General features: G+C 29.0%; 1 protein-coding gene across 3 annotated transcripts in view; it reads right to left on the bottom strand.

The window, feature by feature from the left end:
• LOC136088964 (receptor-type tyrosine-protein phosphatase S-like) overlaps positions 1-17,500 on the bottom strand; it is a 193,246-nt gene that overhangs the window by 84,732 nt on the left and 91,014 nt on the right. For all 3 annotated transcript variants that reach the window (XM_065814252.1, XM_065814254.1, XM_065814253.1), the window contains one exon: positions 14,958-15,247. In XM_065814252.1, coding sequence (XP_065670324.1) covers positions 14,958-15,247 — 290 coding nt within the window. The remainder of the gene's footprint in view (positions 1-14,957; positions 15,248-17,500) is intronic.

Below are 17,500 nucleotides of genomic sequence, written 5' to 3' on the forward strand. Positions count from 1 at the left end.
GAAACATTCTAAACAAAGAAATACCGTGAGAGAACAACAAATTTACTGGTACTTACTACTTTGGTATCAGAGGTACTGAGGTTAAGAAAATTAAAATTTTACAATAGCAATTCATTCCCACCCGGTTTCTGTACACGCGAATAAATCCTACAATTAAAAACACAATTAAACAACAATTAACACAATAAAAAACAATTTCACAACGCATTTATCATACCATCATACCATCTTCAATACCAACTAAAACTATCACAAAAAATATTTTATAAGGAACTAAATTGAGATGAAAAAATGATATTAGCAAATAATATGTCAAGCGTATCATCACTAATGCAAACTAACATGTCAGCAACACTAGCAGAGTCTTTGGACTGTCCAATTAACTTGACACCTACATCAACATTTTTGCATTATTCAAATGTTTCTGCAAATGGCACTGACAAGTTGAGTTTGCCAGACTGAAATTTATCAAAAACCAAAACATTAAAACCTAAACGGGCAAAACCTAAACAAACTTTGCAACCACAATACAGTCACAATAAAGCTTTGCTTAGAGATCCACCAACTACCGATTTTTCTGATACGCTTTATTACTGGGCCAACAATCCATGCTCACTAAATAAAGATAAACATGATGAACTTGTTGCCAGGTTAGCTAACATCCGAGATCCATCACTGTTACCACATGTTATATGGTTTACAGAAACCTGGTTTACGTGCAATTTTGATACATCAATCACTGGTTATCAACTACATCGTATGAACAAAATTAGCAGAGGAGGCGGTGTTGCCATCTACAAGGATAGTATTGTAGCTGAAAAAATTTATGTTGCCTAACTAAACTCGCCCAAAATTGAACAAATATGGCGTGTGATCAAAATTGGGAAAGATATCGTTCTCATCAGTTGTATTTTACAAATCCATTGAAGATGGAAGTGCTGTAGCAACCATTGCCTATGTAGCCCACAAGCAATCAACCAATCTAAAATTTCAAGAATGCCTCAATGAGTGCCATCTTACACAGCTGGTTACATTTCCAACATATTGCCAGTATAGTGATGTCCCTTTTAGTAGCACGCTCGACCTAATAATCTTAGACAAACCAGACTGCTCCATAGATATCACTAGAGCAGATCATCTAGGCATCACAACAGGAAGTCAAGTACATTGCATGATACACGGACTCTTTGCTTTGAAGGGGCACAATACAACAACTACTCTGATGAAAAAACAATTTATCTGGAGCAAAGCTGATTACAATTCCTTGTCAACCTGCATAGCATCTATAGATTGGATAAAAACATTCAATGAAAGCTCTGTGTATAAAAATTACCAGATTCTAGTTAAAAACTACAATGAAGCAGTCATTAAATTTAACAAACAACAACCTCGCCGTTCTATAAAAATCAACCAATGTGGATTACGCTAGAAGAACTTGAAACTATCCGAAAAAAAAGAAAATCTGGGGTAAATATATTGCAGCTGTTTGCGAAACAAATGAGGCACTTTGAGTAAAACATAAACTTGCTTGCAAGTTAGTAAAGAAGACCATAAATAAGACAGTAACAGACCACGAAGAGAAGCTCGTCAAAGATTCAAAATCTTTCCCAAAAAATGCGCATGCTTATGTCAGAAGTAAACAAGAAGTCAAAGGTTCTCTTCGTTCAATCGAAGAGGACAATGGCACTATAACAACAGATATTAACATAGTTTGCTCCACCCTCAATATCTTTTTTCAGTCTGTCTTTGAAACTGAACCTGATGGCAGTATGCCAACATTTCATGATCGTACTCAAGTAACATGTAAAATTAATGAAAATTGGTTCACAATTGCAGACGTTCAAAATCATCTAAGTAATCTTGAAGAAACTAAATCAATTGGTATAGACGAAATCCATTCACGTGTTTTACTTAACTGCGCAGCAGCATTTGCAATCCCACTAAACTCTATCTTTAGACGATCTTTATTTTCTGGCTCTGTACCTGACCTTTAGAAAAAATCTAACATTACTCCCATCTTTAAGAAAGGGAGAAAAAGGGAGCAAACAAAAAAAGGCTCACAATTATCGATCAGCCTCCCTCACCTCAATACCGTGCAAAGTAATGGAAAGTATAATTCACAAACATATTATGCCCATTGCGTAGAAAACAATCTAATCTCCAAGCATCAACATGGTTTTCTTCGTAAAAAGGGATGCCTGACTAACCTCCTCGAAGCTCGTGATATACTTACCAAGGCTATACACCAAGGTTACAGTGCCAATATTGTCTACACCAATTTTGCTAAGGCATTCAATAAAATCCTGCACAAACGTCTCCTACATAAACTGAAAGCATGCAGCATTCACAATAAACTGCTACTTTGGATCGAAATGTGGGTAAAAGATCGTAAGCAACGTGCTGCCCTTGTGACGTTCTTCCACACGTTTCTGAGTGGAAGAACGTCACAAGTGAAGTTCCTCAAGGTTCTGTCTTAGGGCCACTACTTTTCATTTTGTTTATAAACAATCTTCCTGATAGTATCATTAACAAGATATTACTATACGCTGATGATAGCAAAATTATTGGGATCATAAAGTCAGCATGACTACTCCATGGAAACCGCCGATGGCATGCACTATACAATTGCAACTACAGTTATTGAAAGTGACCTTGGAATTCTTATCTCAAACGACCTGAAAGTCAGAGTGCAAGTTGAAAAAGCAGCATCCACATGTTAGGAAGGCTCAAAAATGCTTTACGCAGTAGAAACTTAACTTTGTGGCGCACACTCTATATAACGTATATCAGGTCACAATTTATAGAATTTGCCATTCAAGCCTGGTCCCCATATCTAGAAACAGACATTAAGTTACTTGAGGATGTTCAAGAATGCGTCACTAAGACAACATCATCTATCAGCCATTTTGATAAAACAAAGCGTCTGCAGATGCTTAAACTTACCACCCTCAAAGAACGTCATTTACATGGTGATATAATCCAACAATTCAAGATTTTCAACAACATTGATGTTCATTTTTTGGTCCCACAGCATCAACTAATTGGGCGTAAGGTGTACAACCTGCGCAGTCCATTGGAACTCTCTCACACAGCACACTGTAAACGCTCCAAGTTTGAATACATTTAAAGATCGTATTTCAATGTGTTAACTGCTAAATCAGCATAGAGACTTCTGGAAAAGTCTCTTCATCAAATTGATAATTTAACATTTAAATATATACATATATATTTTTTGTTATGGCATTATTGCGGTTAACATGTATTAATTTGGTTACTGAATATATCAAACTTTGTTATCTTCATAACACAAGATTCTATTAAACACTTAACTTTAGTTAACTTAAACATTTGTTAAATAGTGATATTTGAAGAACACTTTTGTTAGACTGTGACAGGAATGATGTCTGAAACAAAAAGTAGAGAGTTTAAGAGAGAAACAACTTAAGCAATGACAGCTGTAGTAATTTGTAACAATAATTTTGAAAACAATAAATTTTGAAATACTTTAATTAGGCATTAGATATATTTGGATTAACATCTTAGGAAAATACTTGGCTTTAAATTTTTTTTACTTTTTAAAATGGTAGGCATTATTTGTACAGATGTACAACTAAATTTTTCTTAGTTGTATGCGTGTATTTTAACATAAGTTATTGTTAATTATTTTGACGATTTCTCTTAAAATTCTTATTAAATTTAACTTAAAATTTTTTTTATACAAATTAAATTATTGTATAAACCCAACTTAAACAAACAATAAAATACTTTTCTTTTACTTTAAAGAATGTCTGAATGAATACATCCTCAGTAGATGTATGTACACTGATGCATGAATACAACCTCAGTAGATGTATGTATACTTCACTGCGTTAATCCTCTCTTCAAGTCAGTCGATGGATGTTTATGCTACTGCACCTATGACTGTCAATGTACGTACACTTAGTACATACATTGTATGTACTGTGTATATACAATGTATGTACAGTGCCTATATTTACTTAAGCCAGTATACTCCACTGCAACTCCATCTAAATCAGTTCATTTATGTATGCATTGATACACTTAATCTATGAAACTTTGAAAGATAAAAAATAAATAATAAATGTTAGATTTATTATTATAAATAAACAACTACAATAGTTGAAAAAAAATTAGAAATCAAACATTAAAATTAAAAACTAAAAATCTTCCCAATAAAGATTTGAACCCACAAACCTAGCGCCTCAAAAGAAGTAGGTTTAAACACCCATAGCGTTACATAGATATTGTGATGATGCCAAAAATTAAATTATATAAACATTTTTTGCGTACAAATAAGATTTCTATTATGCACACCTTATTTGTAAGTGCATACAAATAATGGCTTTGCTTTAAAATAGTTTACAAATATTTGTTAGCAAAAATAGTGTAACGTAACATTTACCATCCTGTAACAATTACTACATAACTGTTCCCTTAGGACAATTATTTGTAATATTCACTTTGAACAATCATTAATGATTGCTACACAAGCAGTTTCCTTTGCAAAACTATTTCTTTGGAGACAAGTTTAGCACAAAGACTTTTGCACGTAAATGAAAAAAAGCCCTAGCGCTAAACTAACAATAATCAAGATAAGAGAAACTACAAACAGTTTAACAGCATACAATTAATTGTAATATATTTAATTTTTATACATAAATATAAGTAACAAATATCAAAACGATTTTCTTTCCTCTAATGTTGATAAAAAAAAAAAAATTTTTTATAGATATTCAAAACATTGTTATTTTATGTTACTTTTAGAAAAATATATAAATGCCTACATTTTTCAAAGACCATGCTTGCTTTATTATTTCCTTATCTTAGCAGAGCAATTTGTCTTGATCAACCTCATGGCAAACCTTTTCCAATAAGGTTAGCTAATTTATTATTCTATACATTCTGAGTAATAAAATTAAAACATGAAGTAACTGATTTAGTTTTCTATCTTAAGGAACATCTGCAGCATAGTTACTCTTTCAAAAACTTTTGACAACAAAAAATATGGTTAATGCTCAGCAGAGTATTTAGTTTTTAAACTAAATTAAATTTAATAGAATGAAAAAACCTGGATCTGTTTCAAACTATATTATCCCAGTTTGGCTTCTTGAGCCAAATTTTTAGAAAAAAAGTTGCATCAGCAGAATGGATTCTGAATGATATTTTCATTACCACGAATGTAAAATTGCGAACTGAAACTGGGCATTGATTAATGGCAATAATTGCATGAAGTTGCTAAAAAAAATGACAACCTCAAACAGATTACCATGGTTTAAAAGGCATCTGAAACATTTTCTAAAACATCCATCAGCAATGTTCTACATTTTTTTTATTTTTTAAGTTTTTAACTCTTGTTTTGGATGCTCACTTTCTCCAGACTTTGAGAAAAATATTGAAGAGGTTAAGACCAATTATCTAAATTTGCAGATTGCTGTCACACCAAAAGTTCATGCTGTTTTCCACTATCAAAAGATAATGCTGTCTTCCACAGCAAATTCAAAGATCTATTTTATAATTCTTCAGAAATTGCTCCACAATTTTTGAAGTACTATCAAACTGGTCCTAGAATTTACAGTGATCGAGCAACATATGTAGAGATTCTTTATCACTTTTGATGAAAAACATTGTAAATATTTTCATTAAAAGTGATAAAGCCATGTTATACCATGTCAATTTTTGAATATTCATTTATTTAATAGAACATATATGAAGTTTTTTATAATGAAATAATGAAAATTTTTTTCTGATCAAACAAGAGCATAAACTCATAAAATCTTCGGTTTTGATTTTCTAATTTTGTTTTGTTTTAATCCATTTATGAATTTATTTTAGATTTTAAGTTCAAAAATTTTTAATAGTTTGATTGCCTATCTATTTAATCATTTTATTTAATCAAAAAATAAATGGGTAAATTTTTTTTTAATTTCTAAATATATTTGCAAAATACAACAACATAATGTCATAAATTTAGGTTTTAAAACATGATATCTAAAAAGTGAAAGTATAGTAAATTTTATTTTAACTTTGGTTTTATTAGTGTAGTAATTAATGGCAAAGCAAAACCACTACATCTCATCTGTAACAAAACACTCGAAAATGACAGTCTGCAACCAAACACATTGAAAGCTCATCTTCAAAATCTTTATCCAAAAAGTGATTTTGTTAAAATGCCAACAAAACAAAGACAAAAAAACACTGAACAATTAGGGAAACTCTTGTTTCTCCTTGATGTCATTGTAAAGCTTATGTTTTATATAAAGTTTCAAAAAGTTGATTGTCAAAAACTCATTTCCCTATATTTTATAACTACTAGAGGAGTTGAAAGAGTTTTTAAAAACAAAATTGACTTAATTGAATACCTGAAGTTTGTAACTTATTGTACAACTGGCCTATTTTTGAGATACACTTACTTTTGTGATATATATTTCAGAATGGTTTGACAAACTCAATCAAAGGATTTGATTGAGTTTATACCAGATAATCAATAGTTGGATAGTTCTGACATTTGATGAAGAATCAATGACTAATAATGATTTTAATATTAAAAAAGATCTAATGAATTTGTAGCAAAATATTATAATGAAAAACTTTTTCAAAGAGAAAGAATTATCTCCTGAATTTTAAATTGAGCAACAACAGAACTTCCTAATCTTGAGCAAATGCACAAATGCTATAAATTCATATAGCAATTCTGTTTTTGTGGGACTGTGAAGCTGGCTTCAGTCAAGTTACTATTATTAATTGCGAACACAAAAATGCTACACATTGAGCCAGATACTCGCATCACACTAGCTATAAATTATAGACCTTGTGTGCAAGAAGCAAGCTTTAAGGTAGCATTAATTGTTTTAAAGTTAAATTAATAAAGATTTTTTTTAACATGACTAAAAATAAATTAAACACTAGTAGTAATAGGTAAAAAGAAAAACAAGGGTAAAGTTCATATACAGTGACAACATAATAAAGGTAACCGATTGAGCCTAAAAATGGTCTAAACGTAAATAAATATCATATAATATATAAAAGCAGTAAAATAGATATGAGTGTATGACTAATGCAAAGATAATAACATATTAAAAATAAACAGACTAGTAATATATTTAAACATCAAATAACTAAAATTTATAAAAAATGGTCTAAACTGTGTATGTATACATTACACATGTAATGTATACATACACTGTTTATAACATTTACATGTATACATGAGCCGAATGTATTAAAATATCTTTAATCAATGCTGTATTGAAATAGGTAGGTGTGGGTATCAATGAAAATATTTCTGCTAAATAGGGATCATCTTTAATAATATGCCAATGCTTCACAACAATGTTATTGATATCTCTCCCAATATCACAATAAGGAGTCACTATGGGTAATATATCTATATCTATATTTGTAGGGGGTTTATTAATCAGTTGATTTTGACTATATTGCAAAGCTTTAGTAAATTGCAAATTAATATATTTCACTGCGTAACCTCTCAACACAAAGATTTGTGCTAAAGTTAGCAGTTTTTTAGAAAGATTTTCCTGTTTTGATATAATTCTATTAAAGCGTAACACTTGGCTGTATATAATGCTTTTTTTTAGATGGTATGGGTGATTGGATTCGTGATGTAGAAGGCTCATTGTATTTGTTAGCTTTCTGTATAAAGTACTTTGAATACGTCCATATCTGTCCTTATATAGTGACATGTCCAAAAAATTAATTAAAGAATCAGATTCATTAAAAATAAATTTAATAGTTGGGTAGATCCCATTTATGAAGTTATATACCTCATGTAATTCTTCCATAAAACAAGTAAAAAATGTAATGTTTATAAAAAGAAATCAAATTTGGGAACTGTGTTCGAATTTTGTCATCTAATTTACCCATAGACAAGTTAGCATATGGCGGTGCCATTCTTGTACCTATTGATGTACTATCAATTTGTTGGTAGAACATATCAGCAAATTGGAAAATGCTTGATAAAAGAATGGTTTCTAAAATTATACTAATATAGGCTAAAGGTGGGCATAATGGTGATCTCTGATGAATTGGAATTTTTTTCATATAAAACATGGTTGCTTCAATTCCTTCTTGATGTGGGATATTTGTATAGAGTGATGTGACATGTTACAAAAAAATTCTTAGAAAAGATATATTGGTGGGATTGAAGCATATGAAGAAAATGAGTAGCATCTTTGATAAATGAGGGGAGAGATATTTAATGGTATACCCTCTTTGTGTGTTTTCGGTAAACCATAAAAAAAAAGGGCAGCGACAGGGTGTATCAAGTCGTAAAAAATTTGCTGTTGTTTTGTTGATTATTTAGTGTACAACCATGTAGTCTATTAGAGTATTTACTTTATTTAGTATTCTTTCCATTTGATTATGGGGCAGGAGTTTATAAGTATTAGTATCATCTAGTAGTTGATTAATTTTATTTTCATACTTATCTAGAATACAAACCCCACCACTTTTATCTGCTCTTTTGAATATGATTTCCTCATAATTATGTAGATTCTCCTATGCTTTAGACTCTACTAATGAAAGATTGTTGGTAACTATGAGTTTGGGTTTTTTTATAATTGATTAATGTCTTGTCCAAATACAAATAACCAAAACATAAATAAAAAAAATTTATTTATGTTTTGGTATTTGTATTTGGAGGTAGCCATTGCATTTTTTTGCGGAATGGGTGAGTTAATTGATTTTTGTCATCTTTTCCAAAAAAAATTCTTAGAATAATGGATCATTTAGATTTTTCTACTGCTTTACTAAATAAATTACCGTGAATATAATTTCGAGTAAGATAAAAATGAAATACCTTTGTTTAGGATTTGTTGTTCCACATTTAACAAAACATATTGTGAAAAATTAGTTATTAGTTTCTCATTAAAATTTTTTTTTTTTTTTAAAAAGTTTTTCTTTTACAACTTTAATAAACGTTATTACATTCTTAATTCATAATTTTTAATTCTTTATTGCTTTTACATGACTTGATGGTAAGAATAAACTTTTCATCGAAATTGGTAGGCTAATTCTTTGTACTTTTGATGTGTTGAATATAGATACATTGTTGTTCTAGGACAAAAAAAGTAACAGATAGTAGAAAATAAGATACATAAGAAAATATGGTCATTAACAAGTCTAGATATAAGTTAAAAGTAAAGGTATAAAATAAAATAATGATAATGAGTAATGAGAATATAATTATATACTGCATAATATAATTTTTTGAATGTAGACATCATGTATGAGAGTATGAAATTACTATTTTTTGAACATCAATAAATACGAATCTCTCTCAATACTAAATTTATTTTTTAAAAGAAATTTTAGCTGGATTGTTGTGACCAGCGTCTTCAGCTTAAGAGGTTTTGTTTGTTTTTGCTTGTATCTTATTTTTAAAACGGCAGTTCTATTTTATGTCTGAGGGTTTCATCTTTTTCTGACTCGCCATTATATATATACTGCATTATATATAAGTGTGCCATTATATATATACCGCATTATATATTTTATATATATATTATATATATATATTATATATACAGCTATGCTCAAATGTATGGAGCACCTATTTGTTTAAATATATTTGTGTTTAAAAAATGAGATATACATGATGAATTTTTTTTTAAATGGTATTTTATTTGTTTTTTACGTTTAAGCATTAGTAAATCATTTAATGCATGTTGAATTTGCTTGTCTGGGCATGATTAGACTTGTCTTAACTTGTCTACATACTCACTTAGTATAAATTCTGTCGAATTAAGATATTCATTTCATTCTTATCTTAAACGTAACTAATGTCAGCCGCTCATTATCTATTGTTTAAAAGTAGTGATTTTTTTTATCGTTCTTTATTTATTTTCATTATGAGTAAAACACGCGAACTTTCTGTGAGTGAAAGAAGCCAAATTGTGATACTCCATAAACAAGGACATTCCCAAGTGGAAATTTCAAAAATTATGAAATGCTCAAGGAAAGCAGTGCAAAATGCTATAAATAGATTTAGTGAAACTGGTTCATACGAAAATAGACCAAAAACGGGAAGAAAACGTATACTTTCTCCTAGAAACCATCGTTTCCTCAACAGGATTTCACTTCGAAATCGGACCAAATCTTCTAAAGACTTGGTTAGCGATCTGTGGGAGCACAGAAAAATTCAAATTTTTGCTCCAAGTGTTAGAAGATACTTAAAAGAAGGTAATTTACATGGAAGAAGGGCTCGCCGAAAACCATTGCTGACTGAGCACCATAAGAAACTTCGTTTAGAATGGGCTAAACAGCACCAAAATTGGTCATCAGAAGATTGGGCCAAAATTATTTGGTCAGACGAATCAAATATAGAGGTAAGGCATCATTATGACTTACGGTGTAACCAAAAAATAAAAAAAAAATATCATTTCGAAATTATTCCTTTAAGTACCTGAAATTTTACATGTTGAAATTTATAATATCAAATTTGTATTCCTTTACTTTTTTTGACCTAGATTTTCGGGCAACCTGGAGGCACCTTTGTAAGACGACGACCAGGCGAAGCATTTGAGCCGGAATGTATCATCCCTACAGTCAAATTTGGCGGTGGTGGCACAATGATCTGGGGTTGCATGGCCTCCAGTGGCGTAGGTGAAATATTTTTATGTGAGGGTAGGATGAATGCAGAGCGCTACATTACCATGCTAAATGAAGTTTTGGAGCCATCAATATTGAAATTATTTGACGAAGATGTCCCTCAATATTATTTTCAACAAGATAACGCTCCTTGCCACAAGGCAAAAAAAAGTTTGGACTGGTTTTCAACAAATGAAGTTCCCCTCATTACGTGGCCCCCCCAGTCTCCAGATTTGTCACCCATAGAAAATTTGTGGTCTATTTTGAAGAGGAAGTTGTCAATTTACAGATGTAAATCCAAAGAAGAATTTAAAGCGAAAATTCTGGATGAATGGGAAAAAATACCAGCGAATGTATGTAAGGATCTTGTGGACAGCATGCCCAAAAGACTACGTGCGGTGATCAAGGCAAAGGGAGGTGCTACAAAATATTAATTATATTAAATAATATTGTTGAATTGAAATAATTTGTATCAAATAAACACATTCACATTTACTATTTGTTCATTACTTTTGAATTTTAAATAAAATATAGGGGTGCTCCATACATTTGAGCATAGCTGTATATTATATATATATATTATATATATATTATATATATATATATATATATATATATATATATATATATATATATATATATATATATATATATATATATATATATATATATATATATATATATACATATATATACATATATATATATATATATATATATATATATATATATATATATATATATATATATATATATATATATATATATATATATATATATATATATATATATATATATATATATAACATTATATACACTGCGACCATTTTCTATAGGTGCATGTGGATTATGTCTTAAAAACATACTTAACTTTGTTTTTTATAGTGTATTTCAATAAACTATAAATAAAGTATCAAAAATTAATATCAAATTTGAAAAGAGGTCAATCATAAATGAAATAAATTCAAAAGATAGCTGACTATTTTCTATAGACGCAGTTCACATTTTTTAACAAAACTGACAAAAAAAATGTTTTTATCACATTTTTAGTACTTGATTGAACCTCCTTTGCTCTCAATACTTGATAAATTTGTTTTGGCATACTTCCCACCAAGTTTTCCAGCACTTTTGGCTCCATATTCCCCCAGCATTCCAATATTGCTACTTTTAGCTCCGCCACAGAGTTATATTGCTTCTGGTCAGCATAGATACGTCTTACAATGATTCCCCAGATGTTTAACAGGATTCAAATCTAGACTGTGAGCAGACCACCACATTTGCTTGATTTTTTTAGCTTCAAACCAAGCTTTAGTCTTGTTACTAGTGTTAATGCTGGCATTGTCTTGTTGAAAAACAAACTTTTTGCATCGATATTTATTTTTAAATAGAATCAAACATAATTTTAGCACATCAATGTATTCAGAACTTTTCATTTTGCAAGATGTAAATGCTAAATTTAACTTTCCTGTTGCACAAAACCCAAGCCAAACCATCAAAGATCCACCACTGAAATTCCTTGACGAAAAATATTTGGGTTCTCTCCTCATATCACGCCAGTAGCCACTAAAACCATCAGGCCCATCAAGATTAAACTTTTTCTCTTCCTAAAAAATCATCTGGTATTGAAAACAAAAATATTCAGCTATTTAGACATCTTACATATTCATGAGAATTTAATCAAAAATTTCTTACTTCTTCAAATTTGGTGCTTTCTTCATTTTTGATCGTACAATGTGTGGGCTGTCTTTAAGAACTTTCCTAATTGTCTCCTTGCAAACATTTACACCCAAATCTGACTTAATTGTTTTCAAACTTTTTGATGAATTTGATGCAAGTCAAACAATTCTGCGTTTTTCACGGCCTAGAACCTTAGATTTCTTTGGTTTCCTCTTGATTGTTGCATAATCTGTTTGATTTTTCAAGAAATTACGGATAACGTGATCTGATCTCTTCAATCTTCTAGCAATTTCTTGATTCGGAACTTTTTCTTGATGATAAGCCAATATTTGACCTTTTTCAATATCGGTAAGGACCTTTCGTTTCGGCATTTGGTTAAGTTCAACTTTATTTCTACTCACAAAACAAAAAATACTACAGAATATAAGAAATTTGTGACAAAACTCATAAAAACTTTAGTGTGTCTACAAAAAAATGGCTCCTCAAAACACATAAATACTTTAGTGCCTCTATAGAAAATTGCCATGTGAATATTTAAAATTTAATTATTTTAATACAATCAAGACAATTAATAATCAGATGCACAATGGATCATTGTTTTCTTACATAAAATTATTCAAAAGTACTGTTAGAACAACTTATATATATTATATATAAATATATATTATATATATATATATATATATATATATATATATATATATATATATATATATATATATATATATAAATAATTATTGAATGTTCCAGTACAATAGAGTTAAGTATTACTAGAAACCAGCGTAAAAAATTCTATTCCCGAACCAGCCAACCCAGCCATACTACAAACTACCTATGAAGATAATATAAGTCCTATTTATGGATTTAGCATCTATACATAGGATTTATACTATTTTCTGGTTCTAAAAACTAGCTCAGATATGTTCCAGAATATTCTCCCGTGGAAACAGCACTTATGTATGTAACTGTATCTGTACGTTTTAGCCATTTTATTAAAAACCAGCGTGAAAATTTCTATTCCCAAACCACATCCAGCCAACACAGCCATACTACAAATTACCTATGATGGATTTAGCATCCATATATAGAATATTTATTATCTTCTGGTTCTAAGAGCTAGACCACATATGTTTCAGAAATAAACACTTCCCCTGCGAAACAGCAATGTATGTATGTAGTCTAATATAAATATTTTAGTCATATTACTAGAAACCAGCCTAAAAACATCTATCCCCGAAACAAAAAATTTTGTTTATACACTATTTTATTTCATTGTCATTTAAATTTGTTGTTGATTTTACTATATTTTTAAGGTTTATTATTCTGTATCAACATGAACATCTATAGCTTGATCGGTTCGAGTGTCGGCGTGATAACACATGAGTTCCAGGTTCAATTCCCGCTCTGAGCATATGAAGTTGAGCTTTGTATTTTAACTTTGTATTTTTTAGATCTTGCGCGTAGGTTATGATTTTCCATTATGAGTCTGAGTTTATAATTTCTATTAATGCGAGATGTCTAAATAATTATTATTATTATTTTTAATATATACTTTACTTTAGTATTTTTGTTTTTGCTCTGAACATCTGTTTAAAATATCTTTTTTATTTTATTTTTTATCCTTTCCTTTTTCCTAATTTTTTCCTTATTTCACTTGGGCTTGACAGCTCGGTCTAGTCCTTTGATGCATATTTTTGCATTTTTTTTTATAGTTTACTATTACTAAAAAAATTCTTTATATATTTTTGCCTACATGATTGATAATTGTTTCTTTGTCAATGGATTTATATACAGTTACAAGTCCATTAAGCACTTTTGTATATTAGCACTTTTGTAGAGAGATGAAAAAAATCTATTCACTTGAAATAAATAAACCAAATAATTGAAAGGAAAATAAACATCAAAAAGTAACTTCAATTAAGTTTGATAAAAAATATATATATTTTTAAATATATTTAGGAAATTTTAAAAGTAAAAAAAAAAAATTGTAAGAAGTGATATAAATTTTTTTTTAAATCTAAATTAAATTTAATAAAACAAATTTAAATTTATTAATATTTAACAAGAAATTTAATTTGAATATAATAAAATATATTTAAAATAAAAATTTTTTAAAAGCAAGAAATAGAAAAAAAATTATTTTACTTTCTGTTTTTTAATCAAAAGAAAAAATTATTTCACAATTACAGTGAAAATGCTTTTCACAACAATTAATTACTGCTTAAAGCTTTCTGCATAAAGTGTTTCAAAAGACTGTTTAAGTATTCCAATTGGAAAAGGTTTTAACAAAACATAATTGGCTTAACCTGCAGGTAAAATTACCATATTGTGCATAAAATGCAAAAGTGTAAAGCTTCTTAACAAGGCCTGAGATAGGAAAGTATAGATTATTATTTATAAAAGCCACTTAATCCAAATAAATAAAATCATTTCATAAATATTGTTTCTTTATTTTTTAATAAAACATATTTATTTTCCAAATGTTGAAAACAGTAGTTAATTTACTAAAAAAAGAGATGATTGGGTGAATAAGAGTTAAAACCCACATTCTATTTAGTGAATTAAAGACAAAACTCATCCAATATCATTATTATTTTAATTGAGTCATAAAATTGCAACATAAAAAATTCAATTTATTTAAAAAATAAACAACTTACACCTACTAACTCTTTATCTAAATTATCTTGTGTACCAAGAAAAACCAAATAACTTAAAACAACATTATTTCTACTCATTGGTCTATCAGAACCTTTTATTGCCACACCACTTATACTCATCAAATGTTTCATATCAATTTGTATAAATAATTCTTTGTCACGATTGGAATAAAAATCACCAGACCCGCTATACATGCGTGCTTGTGATACACCACCATTAGAATTCGCACTTAAAGAAATCTGTGAGTCTAAAATTATTTGACTTTCTATTCCAATTTCTTCCAAAGTATCTGCATATAAAAAAATAAAAAACAACTTAAAAAACACATTTATATTAATAAAGCAAAGACACAAATAGATACTTGAAAAAAAATGTTTTTAAAAAAAGGAGGGAAAATTTATTGAAGAATGAAAAGAAAAAATTAACCCCAATTTTTTCACTATATGAATCATATCTTAACAAAGCCTACAAAAAACAAAGAATAATATTTTTTATTTTTTACCATTTTTTCACCAAGACTATATACACAAGGAATCTATGTGATATCTAATGAACAAAATTATCATTAGTTTACTTTGAGCATAGTGAGTCAAACTGCACAGTGAGTCAAAATCCAAAAAATAATGGCAAACGAGAACACAGTCTAACATTGTCCACCTCAGATTTTATTAAAATTTTGTTGGTTTATACTAATAAGAAAAACAATTCTGAAATTTTTAGCATACAACCTTTTGTGGTTCGTATTTGAAATTTCTAATTTATCCAAAAATAAAAAACTTTTGTAGCAAAAGCATGTTTTTTGTAATTTTAATCTTAAAATTAAAATTACAAAAAACCTTTTTTTTATTGCATACAACTCTACACTTAAATTAATAAAACTTTGTGCCATTAAAAACCATCTGTAACCTAAGACACTGATTTTAATAGTACTTTTATTTTCTACTGATTTAATAGGCTTTAGTGTTTTATAATCAGTGCTAGAAGTAATCCTTAAATTAGACCTAAATTAAACTCAGCTTTTAAATACCCTTAGTCCTCCCCTTCCCTGTCCATTTACTATTTAATTTAAACATTTTAGCCCATATCACGCTTATTTTAGAAGAACATCTCTCTTGATTAAATTTATCAGTTAAAACTGAAATTTCATCTTACACAGTGTGTTTGGTTTTATGTCTGATGCATGAAGTGCTTTTGCACAAACACACTACTAAACATGTACATATAAAAGCTATGACATAAAAGACAGGCAAGTTATTGAGTGTTCTTTTTATTTTTTTTGTTCTTTTTTAGTTTATATTTCAAAATGGAATTTAAATATATCTTTTTAGATAATAATTAAAAATTAATGGCAAGCAGTGCATTGTTAGATTTAACTCAATGTTGCATTGGAAAAAGATTAAATAAAGATTGTAATGAAGTAAAATTTAACAAAAAAAAAGAAAATTAAATTTATTTATTTATTTACTTGTATTTGAAAAATGTACAAAACACAAAATGGTGAGACAGGTAATTACTAAATTACTCTTATGTAACATCAAAAAAAAAAAAGAAAAAAAAAGAAAATTCAATATGAGTAAATGTGAAAACAAGTTAGTAGATTGCATGAAAATTTAAATCATACTTTTTTAAATTCGATTTAAATCCTGACAGTGAGGGCAAATTAACTATGTGGTCAGGAAGTGAGTTCCATACTTTAATTATTCTTTCGCTGTAAAAAAATCTTCTAGTATCATTAATGTATTTATTATGTGGAGTAAACTTTTGTGAATGAATTCTAGTAAAATATTTCGAATTGGAAAAAGTAAAAAAATCTAAAAATAGTAAATCAACAAGATTATGTACAACTTTATAAGTCATATAAAGATCAAATTCAACTCGATACTCAAGAGATTCTAGTAGGAAAACAATGTCTTGATAAGTAATCAGTGTATGCAATATGACACCTTTTGTAGACAATTCTGGTCAAGTATTTTTAAACTTTTTCTATGCAAATTATATCTTTTAATAGATGAGAGCATTAAACTGGGGTGCAAGATTCTAATAGGCCGCACATAAACTTTGTAAGCTTTTAACAAAAGTTGAGAATTGTTAGAGATGAAGGATTTTAAAAGTAAGTAAACGCGAGAGTATGCTATGCTTGAAATACGAGAGCAGTATTAGAGAACTTCATATTAAAGGACATGGTGATTCCAATATCCTGAATTGAATAAACAGTTTCAATATTGATAACAGAGCTTAATGAATAAGGAGGAGTAGGTATATTATATCTTCCGTAGCATAAATAAAAATATTTGTTGGTTGCTATTTTTAGATGCTAATCATTGGACCATGCCAAGATTTTTTTAAAGTGCTTTTAAAATCAATGTTGTTGTAATCATTTCTCAATTGATACAACTTAATATCATCTGCAAACAGCTTAACGCTGCAATCTCCATCAGTGCAATAAACTATGTCATTGATAAATATTAAGAACAATATAGGTCCTAGTACAGTTCCTTGTGGTATTCCACTCTTAACTGGAGTGTTTTCAGAATATGAGGTA

This window comes from Hydra vulgaris, chromosome 12 (genome assembly GCF_038396675.1).
Source record: "Hydra vulgaris chromosome 12, alternate assembly HydraT2T_AEP".
Taxonomy (NCBI): domain Eukaryota; kingdom Metazoa; phylum Cnidaria; class Hydrozoa; order Anthoathecata; family Hydridae; genus Hydra; species Hydra vulgaris.